We start from the raw sequence: 20,709 nt of genomic DNA on the forward strand, positions 1-20,709 counted from the left end.
AGAAATCCTTTATACACTCTATATCTAAACACCCCACGAACAGTTCTACAACAAGAAATCCTTTATACACTCTATATCTAAACACCAATCATTTCCCTGCAATGTTTTAAAGACTGAGTACAATGATTCGGTTTTTAATTTGTTAACGTTAATAGAGTACTCATTATTTTATTACATTTCGTTGAATAATTTCCATAATCACGATGTGGAAAGAAACAAAAGAAATCAACATGGAATCACTAAAAAAAAAAAAACCATAATTACCTTGTGGTGTTTCTGTGTAATTTTATTATAAACAAGTATAGTAATGAAAAATATCAAACAGGATTACATCATCTTTATTTAAAGGAACAATCGCCAATTCGTGAAGATCATGGAAATGACAGGCAAAATCAACAGTAATATTTCTGTTCCAACATTGACACCTGTATAAAAAAAAAAAAAAAAAAAAAAAAAAAAAAAAAAACACTAGAAATTATATTTCAAAAATTGATTTACTGAAAATTCCACAGTCCGGAATCCCCTACATATAAACTTTGTTAAAAATTCTTTATGATCCGATTCATTGTATGTTGGCAGTGAAATAAATGTTTAATCATCATTTCGTATGAAATAGCTTTCTTGGATTCAGATAACACATAAATAATCACGTACCTGCTCCGTTGCATGCCGGTCTACATCCGGCTATTAAAGGATCTTCGTCACTTCCGTCCATACAGTCTACAGCGCCATCACAGCTTTTCTCGATGTCGACGCAGTCGATATTTCCTGATTTACACCCAAACGAGGAAGCCGTGCAGTTCTAAAATGTAACCTCCAAATGTTACACCACAACGATATCATTTCTAATTGTTACATTTTCCAAACATTAATGTTTCACTACAATGAAATGTGAAGATAACGAGCAGTGATCAATCTCATAACTCCTATAAAGGTGAAGATAACGAACAGTGATCAAGCTCATAACTCCTACAAGCAATACAAAATAGAATGTGAGCAAACACGGACCCCTGGACACACCAGAGGTGGAATCATGTGTCTAGGAGGAGTAAGCATCTCCTATCGACCGGTCACACCCGTCGTGAGCCCTATATCTTGATCAGGTAAACGGAGTTATCCGTAGTCAAAACCAGTGTGCCAAGAACGGCTTAACAATTCGTATGAAACACGTCAGACAGCATTTGACCCAATGATAGGTTGTATTGGCAATCTAGATCAATGCTGTAATTTTTTATGCTATACAACAATGATGTAATATTCAAATGTTACACTAAAATGTTGGTAGTTCGGTCGTCAGATCATTTACATGTTTAACAACTATACAATCAACAGTTCAGTTTAATTAGCTTCCATCAGACCCCGCGGTCATAACCTCAGGTTCCATTTTTAAGCACTATGGAAAGCGCTATATAAAATCAATCATTATTTTTAACTGTGAGACGGAGACCGATTGATTCTATGTTGCCTTACGCTGATGCGGCCAAGTCTCTGTCATATTTCGGCGAGTTTGAATTTGTTCTTATCTAATTTCTAATGACCCAGGGGTCAGAGGTTAAGGTCAACGTTAATATAGTGTATTAACGAAAGGTATATCTGTCAAACACAATTCTCAGGCGCAGTTTGGTGTCTTCAATATTTGTAAGTCTTTATATGAAAGGTGAAGATAACGAACAGTGATCAATCTCATAACTATATATATTTATATCTTTCTTTTTTTATTTCCAATCCCACATTCCTATGTTATGGATTTTGATATTGTCTTAATATCTAAATACCCCCTTGCTTGTCGTAAGAAGCGACTAAGTGGGGTGGTCCTTCAGATGAGACATCAAAAACCTAGGCCCCGTGTCAGAGCAGGTGTGCCACGATAAAGATCCTTCCCTGCTCAAAGGTCGTAACCGCCGAGCATAGGCCTAAATTTTGCAGCCCTTTGCCAGCAGTGGTGACGTCTCCATATGAGTGAAAGATTCTCAAGTGGGACGTTTAACAACCAAACTACTGTATATATAAAGCTCCAATGAGAAATGGGAAAATTTGTAGGAGTTATGAGATGGATCATTGTTTGTCTTCACTTTTATATTTATCTGTTATATCATTGTCGGTTTTGATAATTTGTATTGGGTTTTCAACCAAACTGGAAAACGTGTAAACTGCTAGGTTCTAATGTAAATATAGACAAAATTTCAACAACAATAAACATCTCCCATGTATTCATAACATTCAACTGTGACCATGCAGAACACGAAAATTCTACAGACGCTTCTAAAACCAGAATGTGATGCTACAAATTATTAGATATGGTTTTATTAAGCCCATGTATTACACCCTTATTTGTCTTGTTGCATGCCGCGCAGAAATTGAGTTCCTGACTGCCTCTTAATTGCGTTTTCTGTATGAATAATAATACAATAATTGTATAAATGTTTTCGTTTATCAGACTGATGCGCAAACACCAGTTCTTGTACGTTCTAAATTGATTGTGAGCGCCCGATGATGCGATTACGGACAAGCATAACTCGGGCAATTGTTGGTTTATGTTGACAACTTAATACCTCATTTATTTATTAGTCTGTATTTGGTAGTCACGATTCATCAAAACTCGTCACAAAGTAAATGTCTTTAAGATTATCAGAGAATTCAATATAAATTTTTACACTGGCTTCCATTACAATTTGATATATCGGACAAAACTGAACTGTTTCATATCAGAAGGGAAAAAAATGGATTTCTTCAAACTGAGGTAATTGGAAGGTCTACCAAACAACAAAGCCTTTCTTGGCGTCCTTAGAACTTCGTAATTTTTTTATTAACGTTTTGAAGACAGACGGGTTTTTTTTCATAAAAGATCACGTCAAATGTTGTTTTCCATAATTTGTAAATATTTGCTCTCGTTTGTAGTACAGTAGATAGCATCAAAGTTTACTCCATTTCTAAATTCTACTCCCATTTAATTGAATTTTTTGAAACGTTTTCAGGATCATACAGTGAACAGAGATGGCCAAAAAAGACATGAATATGAAGTTTATCCAAGCTTACACGAAGTGTTTTCTGATGCACTTATTATCTATAATTAATCAAGGTTATTCCGGTCAGCTACTTTGTATTTGGATTCTTGCCCAAAGTACACTTAACTTTGAAGCAAAGGCAAATAGATCCTTTATCATGTAAATCTCTTAAAATTTGCACAGACGTCATATCAAGTAAGCGACATGCGATAATGACGAGATCTGTCCTTGTGGTTATCAATGATCGTATACAGCCTCACTTGTTCTTCTATCGTGGTCAGTCTGCTACGTAACTCTTCTTGGTAAATAGATAGAAAACAAACAAAAACAAAACAAACAAACAAAAGGCGACAACAAATGAAAAAATATCAAAATGAACAAACCACACCAAAAAAAAACCCACATCACCAACAAACGAACAAAACAAAATAAAAAAAGAACCAAAAAAAATCCTAATTTGATAAGCATCGTTACAGGTACGCGCGATACTTATATTAAATCCAGATCAACAGATGTGTAAACCTAATGTTTTAATTTAATCCAGATCAACAGATGTACAAATCTATTGTTTTAATTTAATCCAGATCAATAGATGTGTAAACCTAATGTTTTAATTTAATCCAGATCAACAGATGTGTAAACCTAATGTTTTAATTTAATCCAGATCGACAGATGTGTAAACCTAATGTTTTTATTTAATCCAGATCGACAGATGTGTAAACCTAATGTTTAATTTAATCCAGATCGACCGATGTACAAATCTAATGTTTTAATTTAATCCAGATCGACAAATGTACAATCCTAATGTTTTAATTTAATCCAGATCAACAGATGTGTAAACCTAATGTTTTAATTTAATCCAGATCGACAGATGTGTAAACCTAATGTTTTAATTTAATCCAGGTCGACAGATGTGTAAAACTAATGTTTAATTTAATCCAGATCGACAGATGTGTAAACCTAATGTTTTAATTTAATCCAGATCGACCGATGTACAAATCTAATGTTTTAATTTAATCCAGATCGACAAATGTACAATCCTAATGTTTTAATTTAATCCAGATCAACAGATGTGTAAACCTAATGTTTTAATTTAATCCAGATCGACAGATGTGTAAACCTAATGTTTTAATTTAATCCAGATCAATAGATGTACAAATCTAATGTTTTAATTTAATCCAGATCGACAGATGTGTAAACCTAATGTTTTAATTTAATCCAGATCGACAGATGTACAAATCTAATGTTTTAATTTAATCCAGATCGACCGATGTACAAATCTAATGTTTTAATTTAATCCAGATCGACAGATGTACAATCTAATGTTTATTCAACAGAACACCTATCATTTGTAAATGAATAATGAGGAATACATTTCTGATGATTTTTAGCCCCCGCCCCCACATCCCCACCCCAAAAGTATTGATGAGGCAGATAGGAAATATCCATTATATGAATTAACATTAGATTCTATAGGAAAAACAATTTTCTGAAATATATTACAGATGAGGATACCGGTATAAATCTCCAAATATGATGGTGAAAATGTTCATATTGCATATTTCAAATCATGAACAAGTGAAGATAACGCACAATCTCATGAATCCTATTAAGAAGATGAAATCAAGAGAAGGGCAAAGATGAACCCCTGGACATATCAGAAGTGGGAGGAGTAAGCGTACCCTGTTGGTTGGTCATATGTAAAGAAAAGTATAGGTCACCAAACAAAGTATGGAGATATTTCTTTTATCTGAATTTCTACAAAGAGAGATAAATCTGATAAACATTCGTTAACTACCTCCGCCATTTCTATCACATTAAAAATTAGGCATTTTGTTTTTACAAAAGATTTATTGCTATAGATATGGTATTTTTTGTGAAAATAAATGCCTTTATGGATCGGATTCCGTGAGAAATACCCTAAAGCTCAGCGTCAATCGACTGAAAATCGCGCAATTAAAATAGATAAAAAGGCTATAAAATAGCGGTTTTTCAGTCAAAATGTATTGCCCTTTCCATGACTTTAAAGTTCAAAACATTATAATAAAGCTATCATATGAAAGCTATCAGTTTGTGATAGTATACCTTATCAAGGTTCCCGAGTACTGACGGGTAGCAGGTGCCCGCCCAACATACATCGCTGTCTGTGTTGTTTCCAGGACAATCTGCTCCGTTGTGCTGCGGAGAGGGATTGTCACAGTCACGTGATCGTGTGTTTATCCCATTCCCACAGGTCCTGGAACAATTCCAGGCTGACCAGGATCCCCACTGACCGTCAACTGTTAATTAATTATAAACATGCTCTGATAACTTGTTACAAATGTATTGTACAAAGGGTTATCATAGCCCCGAGTTATTTTTGCCTTTTCCACACTTGCGGACGATTTCACCCCATATAAATTGGCCTTGACACATTTGTTTTTAAAAGAGAAAAAGAGAGAAAACAGCATTTTTCAGTCTTAAATTCATCCAATGACAACAAGGGTGAACTTGACGAAAATAAAACGGGGGTGAATATTTCCCAGTATACGGTAATCAAATAGTGATTATTATGTCTTCGTTTTTCTTTTCTTTTTTTTTTTTTTTTTTTTTTTTTTTTTTTTTTGTACATACAATGATAATAAGAATGTCTACTGAACATTTTGATGATGCTGTAATATATGTATCTTTCAATGGTGTACATGTAAAATATTCTTTGGTACCATGGACTCTAGCTACCACGCATTCTAATCGTCCACGAGCACGGGAGAAATTGGTGAATATCAACAATTGTGCATATAACAAATGAAGAATTCGCGAACATACATTTACAGTGCTTTCAATAATTTTCGTTGGCATCAAACTCCGCGGTCGATCGTGAAGAATTCTGATTTTTTGGTTTTGCTCAAGATCAAATTCAACAAAATTATGTGTTCATCAAATACTGACGAGCTGACTACACCATCTTCGAAAATGCTGAGTTATTTTACAACATTTGGTAATTTATTTTCAATTACATTAATGAAATTTACAATCAGAGAGAGAAAGAAAACTAAATATAGCATGCTGTAATTCATACTTGGGCAGGGCGTGGAAACCGTACAGGGTCCAGTTTCGGTGGCGCTACCCACACAATCAATCCCATTGTTGGCTGGAGCGGGATCTGTGCAGGTGCGGGAACGGCTGTGCGAACCAGTTCCAGAGTTACAGGTCAGTGAGCATGCGCCCCACTGACCCCAGGTTGCCCAATTTCCGTTAACTGTAATTCAGAGCCGAGGCATTAGTTCTTTGATAATATGGTGAATGAAATGAAAAATTAAATCATTAATGATAGGTATATCCTGAAATTAATCACATTAAGATGAAATAATGGAAGAATTGAAAGTAATCAGACATAGCCGTGCTAAGAAAGCACAACAAGATATTGGTAATAAAACTAGCATTGTAATTGACGCGATAAAATTCATTATCTCTATTACTTCGTGGAAGGTTGGCCAAGTCTTCATCAACAGATCCATCGCCGTCATCATCTACAAAGAACACAAAAACAACTTATTACCAAGGCCGCTAATTTCTCTCCTCCGTTTCACTCTATGGGGGTGATTTTCTATTCAGGGAGCTTATTCTACCCAATGTTTAATCAATATTGAAGTAAAGAGCGATTACCGTGAAAATGCTTTTTGTCTGGAACGAGATCTATAGCACTAATTCTACAATTTCTCCTATCAATAGATGCAATCCCTTTTCAGACAAATTGCTGGATTAACCTAATTCCAGATACGTGATTCAGATTCGTCTTTCGGGGTTTTGTTATTGATGAAATACATAGAACAATTATCTAGTGATGGTTTTATGTTCCAGATTGCAGTGAAATATGGGCAAATCATGATAGAAGTATCATGGAAGTGTCTGTCTCGATGTGAACAGGTATCACATGTACCTCACATTAAGTAGCATTCCTTCACATAGTACCCAAATAATATAATGTTCATATAAGAGATAGGTGTGATAATTAGATTTGTATGGTCCGAATTTCGACAATTTTTTTCCCCACTTTGTGAAACCGCTGTTAAATCATCACACGTACGTATCTACGACGTGTCATACATTATTTCACCTGTTTGAACCAGAATTACTTGATTTCAAATCGGTGTTTACTATCAATTGTCACTCGGCCATTTCAAGTGACAGTCACATGTGCAGTTCAAACTATCGGTGGTCTTATCTGTGTAAAGCTGTGTATTTTGTCACAGCAGTACCGTGCCATCACTTTACTAGAAATGAAAATATCAAATATCTCTTAGTAATTCGTTGTTTTAGGCTCTTTCAGCCTTAACATTAGACATTTGCGTCCGAGTTAATGCATCATGTTGGGATTCCCCTGACGCGCATGGGGCTATTTATAGACGCCTAACAGACAATTATTCAATCGTCATCCGGAACACCTCGGGTCTCTCACCAAAAAACAATGTGTTTTCGTTGAAAGGCCCGAGGTGTTCCGGATGAGTTATGCGTACCACACTATATTTACTTTCTAAATAATATTCTCACTGTTTTCTTTTACATATAAATGTTTTCAAGCATGTTAATAAAAGTTAATAACTGTAAACACTAATCAATCTGCTTGAAAGTAATTTTTTACAAAAATAATACATGAACACCATACCATACAGCTTAAACCGCGAAAAATCGGAACAACGAAATATGTCGTATGTAGTAACCATTAATGATATGAAATCCACTAATGATAAATTTTGCATTAACAAATGCATATGTTCGCTAATGTAAAATATATATAATTAATGATGCACCATCATAACCATTAATGATAAATTGTTAGCTAATGAAAAAAAAATTCATCAGAGGGCAGACGAATTGTCCATTAATAATAAGAATTGAAATTGGAAAATATGCACAATGTACATGTCGTCCACTAATGAAACAAAAAATGATTTTCATCATTAATAAACGACACACTTACCCTCTAATGTTATCTTCTTTCAATAAAAAAAAACGATAATATGATTAGTGGTTATGAATATATGTTTCTTCCCTTGTAAATACGAACCCATAAAATTCGTAACGCAAATGCATCCATTAATGCAAAATTAATCATTACTTAATTCTATATATCATTAATGGTTGCTAAAGTCGTATATGTTTAATAGTCTTATAGAAGTATCATTTTACATATGTATGAAATCAGAGCCACCTTGGAAATACAGCTATCTATCAAATACTATAGAAATACTATTATCGCATGTGTGGAATTTTTAGCGAAACACAAATTGAGCGATTTTCCCTTAAAAATGAGTTTGTATATTTAGCGAAAACTAATTTTAGCAAATTTATAATTCCAAGAAAGATAACTATTACCTATGATGCGGAATAAATTGTTAGCGATATTCAATTTTAGCGATCTTAACACCCTTGCTAATAATGCCAAAATTAAATCCTCGCCAAACATTCTGCTTATGCGGTATATTATGTCTCCTTATGAATGTCGATATTCTACATTCTTATAAATCCTTCAGAATTTTGTTGAAATTCTACATGCACTTAATTTCTCTATAAAATGATCCTAACAAGTTTATTTTTGCAGTTATTTTGCAATTCCTACTGTTGTGTGTTGATGCCCTATATGAACCCTCAGTAAATATGAAAAAGGTGAAGAACAATTTTGTCGAATATCATGGTATTATATATTCCTTGTAATTATGTCAATGCACAATACAGCTACTACGCAACCAATTCTTTTTTATCTATCCTGTTGCTACGTCATTTTCATCTGGGTTTTTTCTTTGTTGTTTTATGTCTCGTCGAGAATATTTCACCCATATGGAGACGTCACCAGTCGAAGGTGAAGTACCACAAATTAAGACCTATGCACTCACGGTGATAGTAGTGAGAATTCTTTAACGTAAACAGAAAAGGTTAAGATAACGAACAGTGATCAATCTCATAACTTCTATAAAGGTGAAGATAACGAACAGTGATCAATCTCATAACTCCTATAAAAGTGAAGATAACGAACAGTGATCAATCTCATAACTCCTATAAAGGTGAATATAACGAACAGTGATCAATCTCATAACTCCTATAAGCAAAACAAAATAGAGAGTCGGGTAAACAAGGACCCTTTAACATACCAGAGGTGGAATCAGGTGCCCAGGAGGAGTACCTTTGTAAGCATCCCCTGTGGACCGGTCACATCCGCCGTGAGGCCGATGTCTTGATCAGGTAAATGGAGTAATCCGAAGTCAGAATCAGTTTGCCAAGAACTGCCTAACGACCGTAGAATTTGCGAATTGCTGACTTTAAACTAGATCATGTTCTGCGTATGATAAGTTTTTAAATCGAAACAAGCTACTGACAAATAAGCTGATGTTATAGCGGTTTCAACAGTCTCGTTTATAGGTAGCATTTCGCTAATTCTCTCTTGATATAAATATTACATATTCCGTTATTCTATATTGATATATTATAGGTTACCTATTCCGTTAATATTTTCAAACAATATAATTTACTTATTCCGCTATTCTCTGTGATATAAATGTTACCTATTCCGTTATTCTCTGTGATATGAATGTTACCTATTCCGCTATTCTCTATTGATATATAGGTTACCTATTCCGTTATTTTCTGTGATATATAGATAACCTATTCCGTTATTCTCTATTATATATAGGCTACATATTCCGTTATTCTCTATTGATATATAGATAACATATTCCGTTATTCTCTATGATATATAGGTTACATATTTCGTTATTCTCTATGATATATAGATAACCTATTTCGTTATTCTCTATGATATATATGTTACCTATTCCGTTATTCTCTATTGATATAAATGTTACCTATTTCTTTATTCTCTATTGATATATAGATAACCTATTTCGTTATTCTCTATTGATATATAGACAACCTATTTCGTTATTCTCTATTGATATATAGGTTACCTATTCCGTTATTCTCTATGATATATAGATAACATATTCCGTTATTCTCTATGATATATAGATAACATATTCCGTTATTCTCTATGATATATAGATAACATATTCCGTTATTCTCTATGATATATAGATAACATATTCCGTTATTCTCTATGATATATAGATAACATATTCCGTTATTCTCTATGATATATAGGCTACCTATTCCGTTATTCTCTATTGATATATAGATAACATATTCCGTTATTCTCTATGATATATAGATAACATATTTCGTTATTCTCTATTGATATATAGGTTACCTATTCCGTTATTCTCTATTGATATATAGATAACATATTCCGTTATTCTCTATGATATATAGATAACATATTTCGTTATTCTCTATGATATATAGGTTACCTATTCTGTTATTCTCTATGATATATAGCTTACCTATTCCGTTATTCTCTATGATATATAGCTTACCTATTCCGTTATTCTCTATTGATATATAGATAACATATTCCGTTATTCTCTATGATATATAGATAACATATTCCGTTATTCTTTATGATATATAGGTTACCTATTTCGTTATTCTCTATTGACATATAGGTTACCTATTCCGTTATTCTCTATGATATATAGGCTACCTATTCCGTTATTCTCTATTGATATATAGATAACATATTCCGTTATTCTCTATGATATATAGATAACATATTCCGTTATTCTCTATGATATATAGATCACATATTCCGTTATTCTCTATTGACATATAGGTTACCTATTCCGTTATTCTCTATGATATATAGGCTACCTATTCCGTTATTCTCTATTGATATATAGATAACATATTCCGTTATTCTCTATGATATATAGATAACATATTCCGTTATTCTCTATGATATATAGATAACATATTCCGTTATTCTCTATTGATATATAGGTAACATATTCCGTTATTCTCTATTGATATATAGGTTACCTATTCCGTTATTCTCTATGATATATAGATAACATATTCCGTTATTCTCTATGATATATAGATAACATATTCCGTTATTCTCTATTGATATATAGGTAACATATTCTGCTATTCTCTATTGATATATAGGTTACCTATTCCGTTATTCTCTATGATATATAGATAACATATTCCGTTATTCTTTATGATATATAGGTTACCTATTCCGTTATTCTCTATTGATATATAGATAACATATTCCGTTATTCTCTATTGATATATAGGTAACATATTTCGTTATTCTCTATTGATATATAGACAACCTATTTCGTTATTCTCTATTGATATATAGATAACCTATTCCGTTATTCTTTATGATATATAGATAACATATTCCGTTATTCTCTATGATATATAGATAACATATTCCGTTATTCTCTATGATATATAGATAACATATTCCGTTATTCTCTATTGATATATAGATAACCTATTCCGTTATTCTCTATGATATATAGGTTACCTATTTCGTTATTCTCTATGATATATAGGTTACCTATTCCGTTATTCTCTATGATATATAGGTTACCTATTCCGTTATTCTCTATGATATATAGGTTACCTATTCCGTTGCTCTCTTCTTCGTCAATCCATCCATCACAGTCATTGTCGATGATGTCACCAGCCACTGTAGAGGAGGGAGTACAGGGCTTTCCAAATACATAAACAAAATGTAATTGAAGTGTTAAACAACATCGAGATCGGGTGAATAAATGTGCAAATTCAATGTTCCACAATAATGATTGTGTGTGGACAGTGTTTTGATACTGTGTCTATTTTTTTTTTAAAAAGTTTGTTACTTCTAACCTACATGTATATTTACATTCTCAAAGCACACTACCACATCCACAATGTACAGAATATCTTGAATAAGAAATAAGAAAAAATAAAAATATATTTTAAAAGATTGCGTATATTTTAGCTTACCCCATTGATGGCAGCCAATCGAGTTCCAGCCGCGTAGGAATAGGAGTTTGTTTGCGCGTTACCAAAAGCCATCCCTAAGAACGTCGCGGAAGGTTTTGTGTTATAGATAGAGTGTGAGCCGGGATTCACCTCCAATGTAGCTACCATCAGATTCTGGGAGGAACCAACCACAGGGGACCAGTTAACACCCGATGGACTCTGCTCATCCAATTTCAGATCATTCTTGGCAGAATCTTTGATGACAACTACGAGGTAGTTTTTGAAATCCCCTGTAGGAGTTTGGATCGTGCTGAATGTGTAGTCAGAAGGGAACTGGGGAACGGCGGGCAAGATACTAAACTGGGGGTCTCCTCCATTGGGCCCGTCACCCGTGGCGGTACTAAACGTCTTCCCAAACATTGTGACCATAACGGGCTTGTTTGCAGTGATAGTTTTGTAATCACCCGTGGGGACGTTGAGTTCCACATACTGGCATTGGTTTATTGTAGCATGTACTGACCCCGCCAAAGAGACTTCGGTGGAGTCTTCAGTGGCTATGATACGAAAGTAGTCCCCGATGTTTCTGTCCGGTGTACTAATCGTGAAAAAGTCTTTACCGAGTGTTTCAATGGGCGGAACTTGTTCCACAAGGTGATCGGAACTAGATCTTGTCATAGTGTCCTTCACGGCTACTTTCCTGTTACCGGTCATTACGGTAACGACTTTATCGGACACCACTTTGGTCCCCGTGAAGTCACCCGACGTTGACAGAGCATGGAAGGTCTGGTATTTATTCAATGACACTGTAAATGTCTGACCATTAGAATAAGTGCCTCCATTGTATGATACCGAGGTGGCCGTGGGGTTGGAAGAGGAGAGAGTGATCTGAACTGTTGTTCCGTCCTCTGTGCCGATGATCATAAACTCCGCCTCATTTGTCCAAGTAGAAAGAATATACTCTTTGCCGATGGCATCTACTGGAAAAGCTACAAATCCATCGGTAGAGTACATTTCTTTGTTAACGCCGTAGACTGTGATTTCTTGCGTTGAAACAATTCGGACGCCCTTGTCTTGGACTTGTGTTCCGGAGCCCCTTATGTTGTGGGTGAGCTCGATCTTCTTGATGTTCCCACGGCTGACGGAGGTTGATTCTGAGAAGCTTGGGTTGTAAAGGGGCGTGGTCACTGTGACGTCGGCTGGGGTGTTCGATGTGGTTGTGACAAATAGTTCGATGTTGTTCGCTGAACCAGATATTTTGTTCTCCATGAAACCCAGAATGAACTCAGTTCCCATATTATCCCGACCTGTACAAATATCAAATAATTCTAACACATAGAGGTAGCATCTATGATAATTTTGAATTTATGGGCCTGCTCAAAGTTCATGTTTGTCACTTAAACTACATGTGCGCTACTTCACAATGCATGTCTATTCTATAAATAACATTCTTTCGATTTTGATCCATTTGAGTTCACAATCGCTGCATTCATTTCATATATTCGCATTTCCAATGTTCTACCTTCGCTATCTTTACCAACTGTAATGATAGAAATTTCTTCATGAATACGATGCAGATGTGAAGAATGTGCGTAGGAATCTTGATAAAAATAGTACGTCTATTTTGAAGGCTGGGATTCCAACGGAAAGGAACGCAGAATGTAAATGTGACAAAATGATTTTCATTTTTGAAAATACATAAGAGTATGAACTGCAACGCTTCACGCAAGCATACTTTTTACGAGGCGCATACAACTAGCGCTTACTAAGTATGCTGGAGTAAAGTGCCGTAGTTCGTGACCATGTATACATGAAGTAGGGCCTGAAATACGTCTATGTTTTCATTCCTCACTAAATGATTTACCACTACATTTGTATATAAAAGCATATTCTTGAAAAGAGTTTCAAATATAGTTAATTTGGTGATAACTACGCTTTTTTTATTTGTACACAGACCTCCTCCGACAACTGGAGAGACCAGCAAGAACACAGCAACCAGGAAGGACAGTGTCGCCATCTATCCAGCAACAAAAAAGTAGAAAGACATTAGATATGATTTGTTTAATTCACCACAAAGTTGTCAGCCAAAGGCAAGCAGAAAAAAACCCAATAACAACCGGGAACAACGATAAATTTTATTTGTTCATTTCTAAACAGGAGCACCATCTATATACACAACAAAACGTAAATGGTATTTAATATTTGTAATCAAAAATATTTAGCATAATTATAAATAATTTAATCAAACTAAATATGAGAAATAAGAAATTATGGTATAACCTGCGTACTAAAGGATCTCCCTACCTGAATATTGTGTCTGTTCGTCTTCATGGTCCCGAACGATCTCGATCCTCAATTAAACCGACATGACGAGGGAGCTTAATATCAAATTCAATTTAAATATTTCAATCTTCTTCGATGGATAGGGACACATAAGATAATGGGGTCGTGTGTCATATTTTTAAATACTAGGTTCCGTTCTCTTTATTAATGTCAATATTTTTAAAGAATTAGAGAAAAGACTGGTATCTAATCTTTAAATTCTTAATACAATATGCAAAAGAATTCAACACATTTCAATTTCAAGCAGATTAGTATCGCAATGGTTACACAGGGGCTATATCGTCAGTATTACTATATTGATAATTAATTACTAAACATGCACTTTTTGTGCAATATTTGAGGTGTGCTGTGGCAACCTTAGACATGTTGATGTCGTGTGGCCACAAACAGGCCTATAAACTTCTCGTGACTTTTACAATTACTATAAAGTATGTTAAATAGTTAAATACACAATATAAGTATTAGTCGAATGACGTTGTTGAAGAATTGATTAATTCGGGTGATAAGTATGCCATTGTGTCACTTTCGGGTAGGTGTACTTAAGCAGAACTTTTATAAGTGTGATATTCCAATTAGCTGTGTTTCATCATATCTGTAAATATAGCATGCTGATGATAACGATCGTAATGCAACATATCTTCCTCACATAGTTTCGTATTAGATTTTGAAATTTTGAAAAACAAACTTTTAGAAATATTTTCAAAATTCTGGTGACACAATTGACATTCTATAATTTTTCGAACAGTAGATTGACACACTCATTTGTAAATTTAGCTGCTTTAGAATCTTGGGCATGTTTCACAAAAGCACGTAATTTTGACTTATGACCAAGAACTTCATAATACATTGCGTTTATTATTTTTTAACTTTCATTAATTTCAAAGACATTTAGGAATTTCGTCCTAAGTTGTAAACTCCTTTGAAAAAACGAAACCCTGTTTTAAAAATGAACACGTTTTACTCGAAATTGGGAAATGGTCGTCCACTTCAGGTACAACAATACTGACAGTTTTAGATTTTTATTTATGCATTTATTTTGGTGAAATTCGTTTCTACCCACATGTTTTAAAGGATGAAATGACTGATTATTTCATATCCGTATTTCAAATTCAAATAACTAATTTTCCGACTTTCATCAATTTAAGAGAGATTTAGGAATTTCTTCCTAAGTTGTAAACTCCTTTGAAAAATGAAACTCTGTTTTACAATGAACACGTTTCACTCAAAATTGGGAAATGGTTGTCCACTTCAGGGACAAAAATACTGACAGTTTCAGATTTTCATTTATTCATTTATTTTGGTGAAATTCGTTTCTACCCACATGTTTTAAAGGATGAAATTACTGAAATTTCATATCCGTATTTCAAATTCAAATAACTAATTTCCATGCATATTCACTAAGTTGATGCGCAATGCCTAAATTAATCCTTAGTCTAAATATGTACAGCTGTACTTAAGGTAATACCTCCACTATTCTCTAACTCCGCCCAGTCGGTGTCTCCCGTGCTCTACAGTGTGAGATACCTGCTGTTAATTTCACGGTAACCGAGGGTAAGGTTGACTGCTTGTTTGTTTTCTCTTTATTTTCATTGTTTATTTCATTTATTAAATCTTATTAATATTGTGTTGTTGTCTAAAAACATTTTTAATTTGAATTAAGGACAAACGTGATTAGAAACCATAATTGTTTCTCCACTGTGTACAGGATCCACAAAAATGGCCAGAGTCCTGTTCTGCCTGGGAGTCCTGTTTTTATTAGAACACACTACATCCCAAACAGGTGGGCATATACAGTTATCATTCGTAAATCAATCTTAATTTTTTTTTTTTTTTTTACAATTATCACAATTTTGAAAATGAAAATAAATCATCATTAAGGGGCAATTGACTGACAATGTGCTATTCCAAACTTTGAAATTACCGAAGTCAAGTCCAATGGATTGTTATATCAAATTCTGAATGTAAAAAAACCCAATGGAATATTATACTGAAGTCCATTGATCTGTCATTATATTGAATTCTGGATATCAGAAGTCAATTGATCTGTCATTATATTGAATTCTGGATATCAGAAGTCCAATGAACTATTATATTGAATTTTGGGTCTCAGAAGTCCATTGGACTGTTATATTGAAATGTCAAATGGACTGTGAAATTTATGAATACTCCCAGCTTTTACATCATTAAGACCGAATCGAATTAAATTTAGTGAATGGCAACTGGGGTCAGTGGTCAGCTTACGGGGCGTGTTCGGTGACCTGTGGTGTAGGAACACATCAGAGGACGCGGTCATGCGACAGTCCAGCGCCATCTGGTGGTGGCTCTACTTGTCCAGGGGACGCAATGGAGGCCAAAACCTGTTTCGACACCACGTGTTATCCATCAATACTTGGGAGTTTGGAAAGGGTGAGTATAGAAAAATCATGTTCCACGTCCACTCCCAAATCGCAGAATAGAAATTCTTTATTTCACTGATTGTTGATAAGTATTGTCTGAAACCGATTAACTATCCTCTGAACAGTAAAATTCAGATAATTGATAGAAAAGACAGATGACACACTGGCTGCAATTCTGACATAATTTCTTTCATGACAAACTTTTAAAACGATATTCTCAAACGTCCACAAAACAGATAATTGTGCTCGTTATAACTTCGTCGTTAATCTGCAGTCATTAAGACTCTTAGCTCTTTCAAACTTTCCTTCAGAATTGCTCTTGGACATATTTTGGATGCAAGACGGGATCGATGTCCTGTATTGATTTTAGCTTCCGGTGTGACGGGAAAAATGACTGCGATGACGGAAGTGATGAAAGTACGGAAGTGACCGGGTGCCCCACGGACTGCAGTGACAATGGCGCTGGTAAGCTCTATTCGTGCTTTTTCTTTCCGCTGCTCAGACTGGGCCGATAACCGCACTCGACCCCAGCATTGTAAGAATTATCAAAGTCAACATTCCATATCTAATTGCAATCCCAGCAATATGCGTTTATCGAAGCGGTTCAAAAGAATTTAGTTTTAGTTTTATACTGTTAATTTCAAGAATTTTTCACTCATATGGAGACATCATTATTGTGAGTGAAGGGCTGCAAAATTTAGGTCTATACTCGGCGCTGACGGCCTTTGAGCAGGGAGGGATCTTTATCGTGCCACACCTGCTGTGATATGGGCCTCGGTTTTTGCTGTCTCATCCGAAGGACCGTCCCATTTAGTCGCCTCTTACGACAAGCAATGAGTACTGAGGACCTATTCTAACCCGAATCTCCACGGGAGCGGTTCAAAAGAGATGTTTTAACTTTAAAAACTTTGATAATTATTTAAATCCTTTTCTGCGCTACCCACCATTTCACAAGGGGTGGACAACCGTAAACTATAAATAAATACTCTCATCAACCTTCTGTCCCATAATCTTATAATGATAGAGCTGCACAGCTGCTGTTTTCAGGACAAGAAATGGAATAAAACAGAGACCGTTATGAAAAAGATAAATGTTAAAAGACATACATTGACACAAGTGCCAGGAGAATATGTAGTGGCTTTTCAATATCATAATCTTGAGCCGGTGATGTTACAAGAGGCCCCAGAAGACTTATCGGTCACCTAAGAGGTAATTAAAAGTATCACCAGCCCGAAGGGTTATGGGGTCTATAGTGATTTTTCCTAATGTACATCTAAGATAAATTCTTAGACATTCTTAGAATTCTTGATTTCGCAAATTCTACGGTCTTTATAACGATCTAGTTTGCCAATACAACCTATCATTGGGTCAAATGCTGTCTGAAGTGTTTCATGCCGATTGTTAGATTGTTCTTGGCACACGATTGTGACTACGGATAACTCCGTATACCTGATCAAGATATTGGGCTCATGGCAGGTGTGACCGGTCCACAGGAAATGCTTACTTCTCCTGGGCACCTGATCCCACCTCTGGTGAGTCCAGGGGTCCGTGTTTGCCCAACTATATATTTTGTATTGCTTATGGGATTTATGAGATTGATCACTTTTCGTTATCTTCGCCTTTCATTCAGCAGCAATTTAAAACAAGATATATTCTTGAAATACAAAGGCTCCCGAAAATGACCATACTGATAAAATACTTTTGTTATATCAATATTATATGACTAATTTGGACCTTCCATAGAGTCGGAACCTTTTGGACTGCGAAATTCACAAATTCAGTACATCCCTTTCTGCTTTTCGTATATATATGCATTTAGTTTTTATACAGTATCAGCAAAATTAAAGAGACGTCTTTCAAATGATAAAGACAATAATCACTATGACAATTTTGGCCCCACCCTGGAACCAAAATCCCTATTCCTGATATCATGGAATTTAAAAGTTTGCTCCTTTTAAATATCTATTTAGTTTTATTTTAGTGTCAATAGCATTAAAGAAGATAATATCTAAATGTTTTAAACATATACACTATATATACTGCATTTTAAGTTTGACACTGCCCTGGAGTCAGAACCTCTACCCCAGGAATCATGAAATTTACAATTTCGGTATAGGCCTTCTGGCTATGAATTTAGTTTTTCATATGCGGATGTAAAGAAGAAGAGTTTTGAAAATCGGTGATGTTTGACAGCTTTGCCCCGGATGTATGCTGGGGTCATGAAATTTACAATTTATGCCTCCTTATCCCAAAGATACTTCAAACCAAATTTGAAAAGAAAATTGAAGTTATCAAGAAGTTAAATATGTTCAATTGTTAACGGACGACGAACGATCGCCGGACGCAGAGCAATAGCAATAGGTCAGTTGAGTAACTCAGGTTACCTAACAATGCAGAGATGTATAAGACTTGAATCATACACAGATAAAGGTTGCTTTGTACCTCAAAGGTTATTACATGTATAAGGGATAGATCTGCAACTCTTTATTTTACCCCATTCTTTTCCAGAGTAGAGCTGGGAATTGCATCTGTATGCTGTTAATGCTCTACTGATGCATTGTTAATAATTCTCCCTTACGCTTTATGGGCGTGTGTATCGGGGAGCGAGAGAGTGAGAAAGAGAAAGAGAGAGAGAGATGATGATGTTTGAATAGCAAACCATGTAACGCTCTACTTTCTTTTTCAGATCACCACGTGGTCTCCACATTTGTTTCCGGTCTGTTGTCTACTTGTACGATAATTCTTATGAAAGTGCTGTTCCAAATGTAGAACAATCACTATTGTTGTAATGTCATTTTGTTGATTTTGTATATAATAAAAATTCTAAGAATTGTTTTGATTGTGCATGTATGTGAAGAGGCAAAGGTATATTATCTAATATATTTTCAAAAACTAAAAGAATTCTTGAATAGCAATTTCTTGCAATTGTGAGAGTGTGTTTAAATATTTACATTTCCAACGTTTTTGCCGTGGATATCGTTGCAAATTGTAATGATAGCCATTTCCCCATGAATGTGTTGCAGTTGTAAACAATGCGCGTATGAGTATTATACAGATAAATAAAGCATGTCTAGTATAATAGCTGGGAATTCCGACAGAAATAAGAATAGACTGTAACACTCCTCGTGAAGTTTGGCGGGATGAAGCGTCGCAGTTCATAACCACAAGTATTTTTAGAAATGAAAGTTTGTTTCTTAAATATGCATCAAATAACAAGTATTAGCCGGGTTTGCTAAAACAAAAGTCATGGCTGTCGGCACGCAAATCGTCAGCCGTACTTTGATTGATAGCACAACCGAGAAAGTAAAACAATCTCAAAGTAGAGGTTCCGATATACATACATACTAGGCTAGGCCCGAAGTAATTTAGGCACCAGTGGAAAGAGTCTGAGGAATTGCATTGATGTACTGATTCCTAAGTTAAAGCATAGTAGAAAAACCACAGGAAAACTCTAACTATATATTTACAATATAATACTTGGCACAAAAAGTCCCATAAATCACTTTAAAATCATTCAATGTTGACGAGATCTGTAATCATATCATCTTCACAAGTCAAGGGTTATCGTGCGAGGTAACGAATCAGTAATCCCTGACTTATGAAGATGACCACATATCAAATTTCACCTTTCTAAATTAAAGTATGACGAAACATGATGCGTTTCAAACACATTTTGTTTCATCATACTTTGCAAAATACTGAAGCCCCCACACCGTACCAAAGTAATTCTACCCAACGAAATGCCTTGTCATAAGGAATACACACGTGAAATATAAAAGCCCTAATATCAAGAACAAGTTATGGCCTAGGTTACAGTTTTTCAAAAGTAGATAAAACGCCAAAGTCATGAGGTAAAAAAAAAAAAAAACCCAGGCCCATGGGCCACATCGCTCACCTGAGTCACCTTGTCCATGGCATTCTTCAGATGTTGTGATTTTTGAAATATTTTTTATAACAGTCTTTATTTCCTTGAAAAATGTTGACCCCATATTGTGACCCCAACCTAGCCACAATGCATTACAACATAACTGAAAAAGTATCATATAATACAGAGATGCCTCGACACCTATATGACTAACATGATCTTGCTGTTCTGGATGAGACCAATGTCACAA

General features: G+C 34.9%; 2 protein-coding genes across 2 annotated transcripts; one reads left to right on the top strand and one right to left on the bottom strand.

Moving 5' to 3' along the window:
* Positions 1-266: 266 nt before the first annotated feature.
* Positions 267-13,872, bottom strand: LOC125650652 (uncharacterized). The gene is made up of 8 exons (XM_056164473.1): positions 13,812-13,872; positions 11,880-13,162; positions 11,515-11,602; positions 6,464-6,514; positions 6,064-6,243; positions 5,091-5,284; positions 655-802; positions 267-425 (listed from the first exon to the last, which is right to left on the bottom strand). Exons 1-8 carry the CDS (start codon positions 13,870-13,872, stop codon positions 343-345), a joined length of 2,088 nt encoding a protein of 695 aa, XP_056020448.1. The 3' UTR covers positions 267-342.
* Positions 13,873-15,766: 1,894 nt separating this feature from the next.
* Positions 15,767-17,109, top strand: LOC125651362 (thrombospondin-1-like). The gene is made up of 3 exons (XM_048879922.2): positions 15,767-15,978; positions 16,408-16,604; positions 16,906-17,109. Exons 1-3 carry the CDS (start codon positions 15,915-15,917, stop codon positions 17,107-17,109), a joined length of 465 nt encoding a protein of 154 aa, XP_048735879.1. The 5' UTR covers positions 15,767-15,914.
* The last annotated feature ends 3,600 nt before the right edge of the window (positions 17,110-20,709 follow it).

This window comes from Ostrea edulis, chromosome 5, assembly GCF_947568905.1.
Source record: "Ostrea edulis chromosome 5, xbOstEdul1.1, whole genome shotgun sequence".
NCBI classification, from domain to species: domain Eukaryota; kingdom Metazoa; phylum Mollusca; class Bivalvia; order Ostreida; family Ostreidae; genus Ostrea; species Ostrea edulis.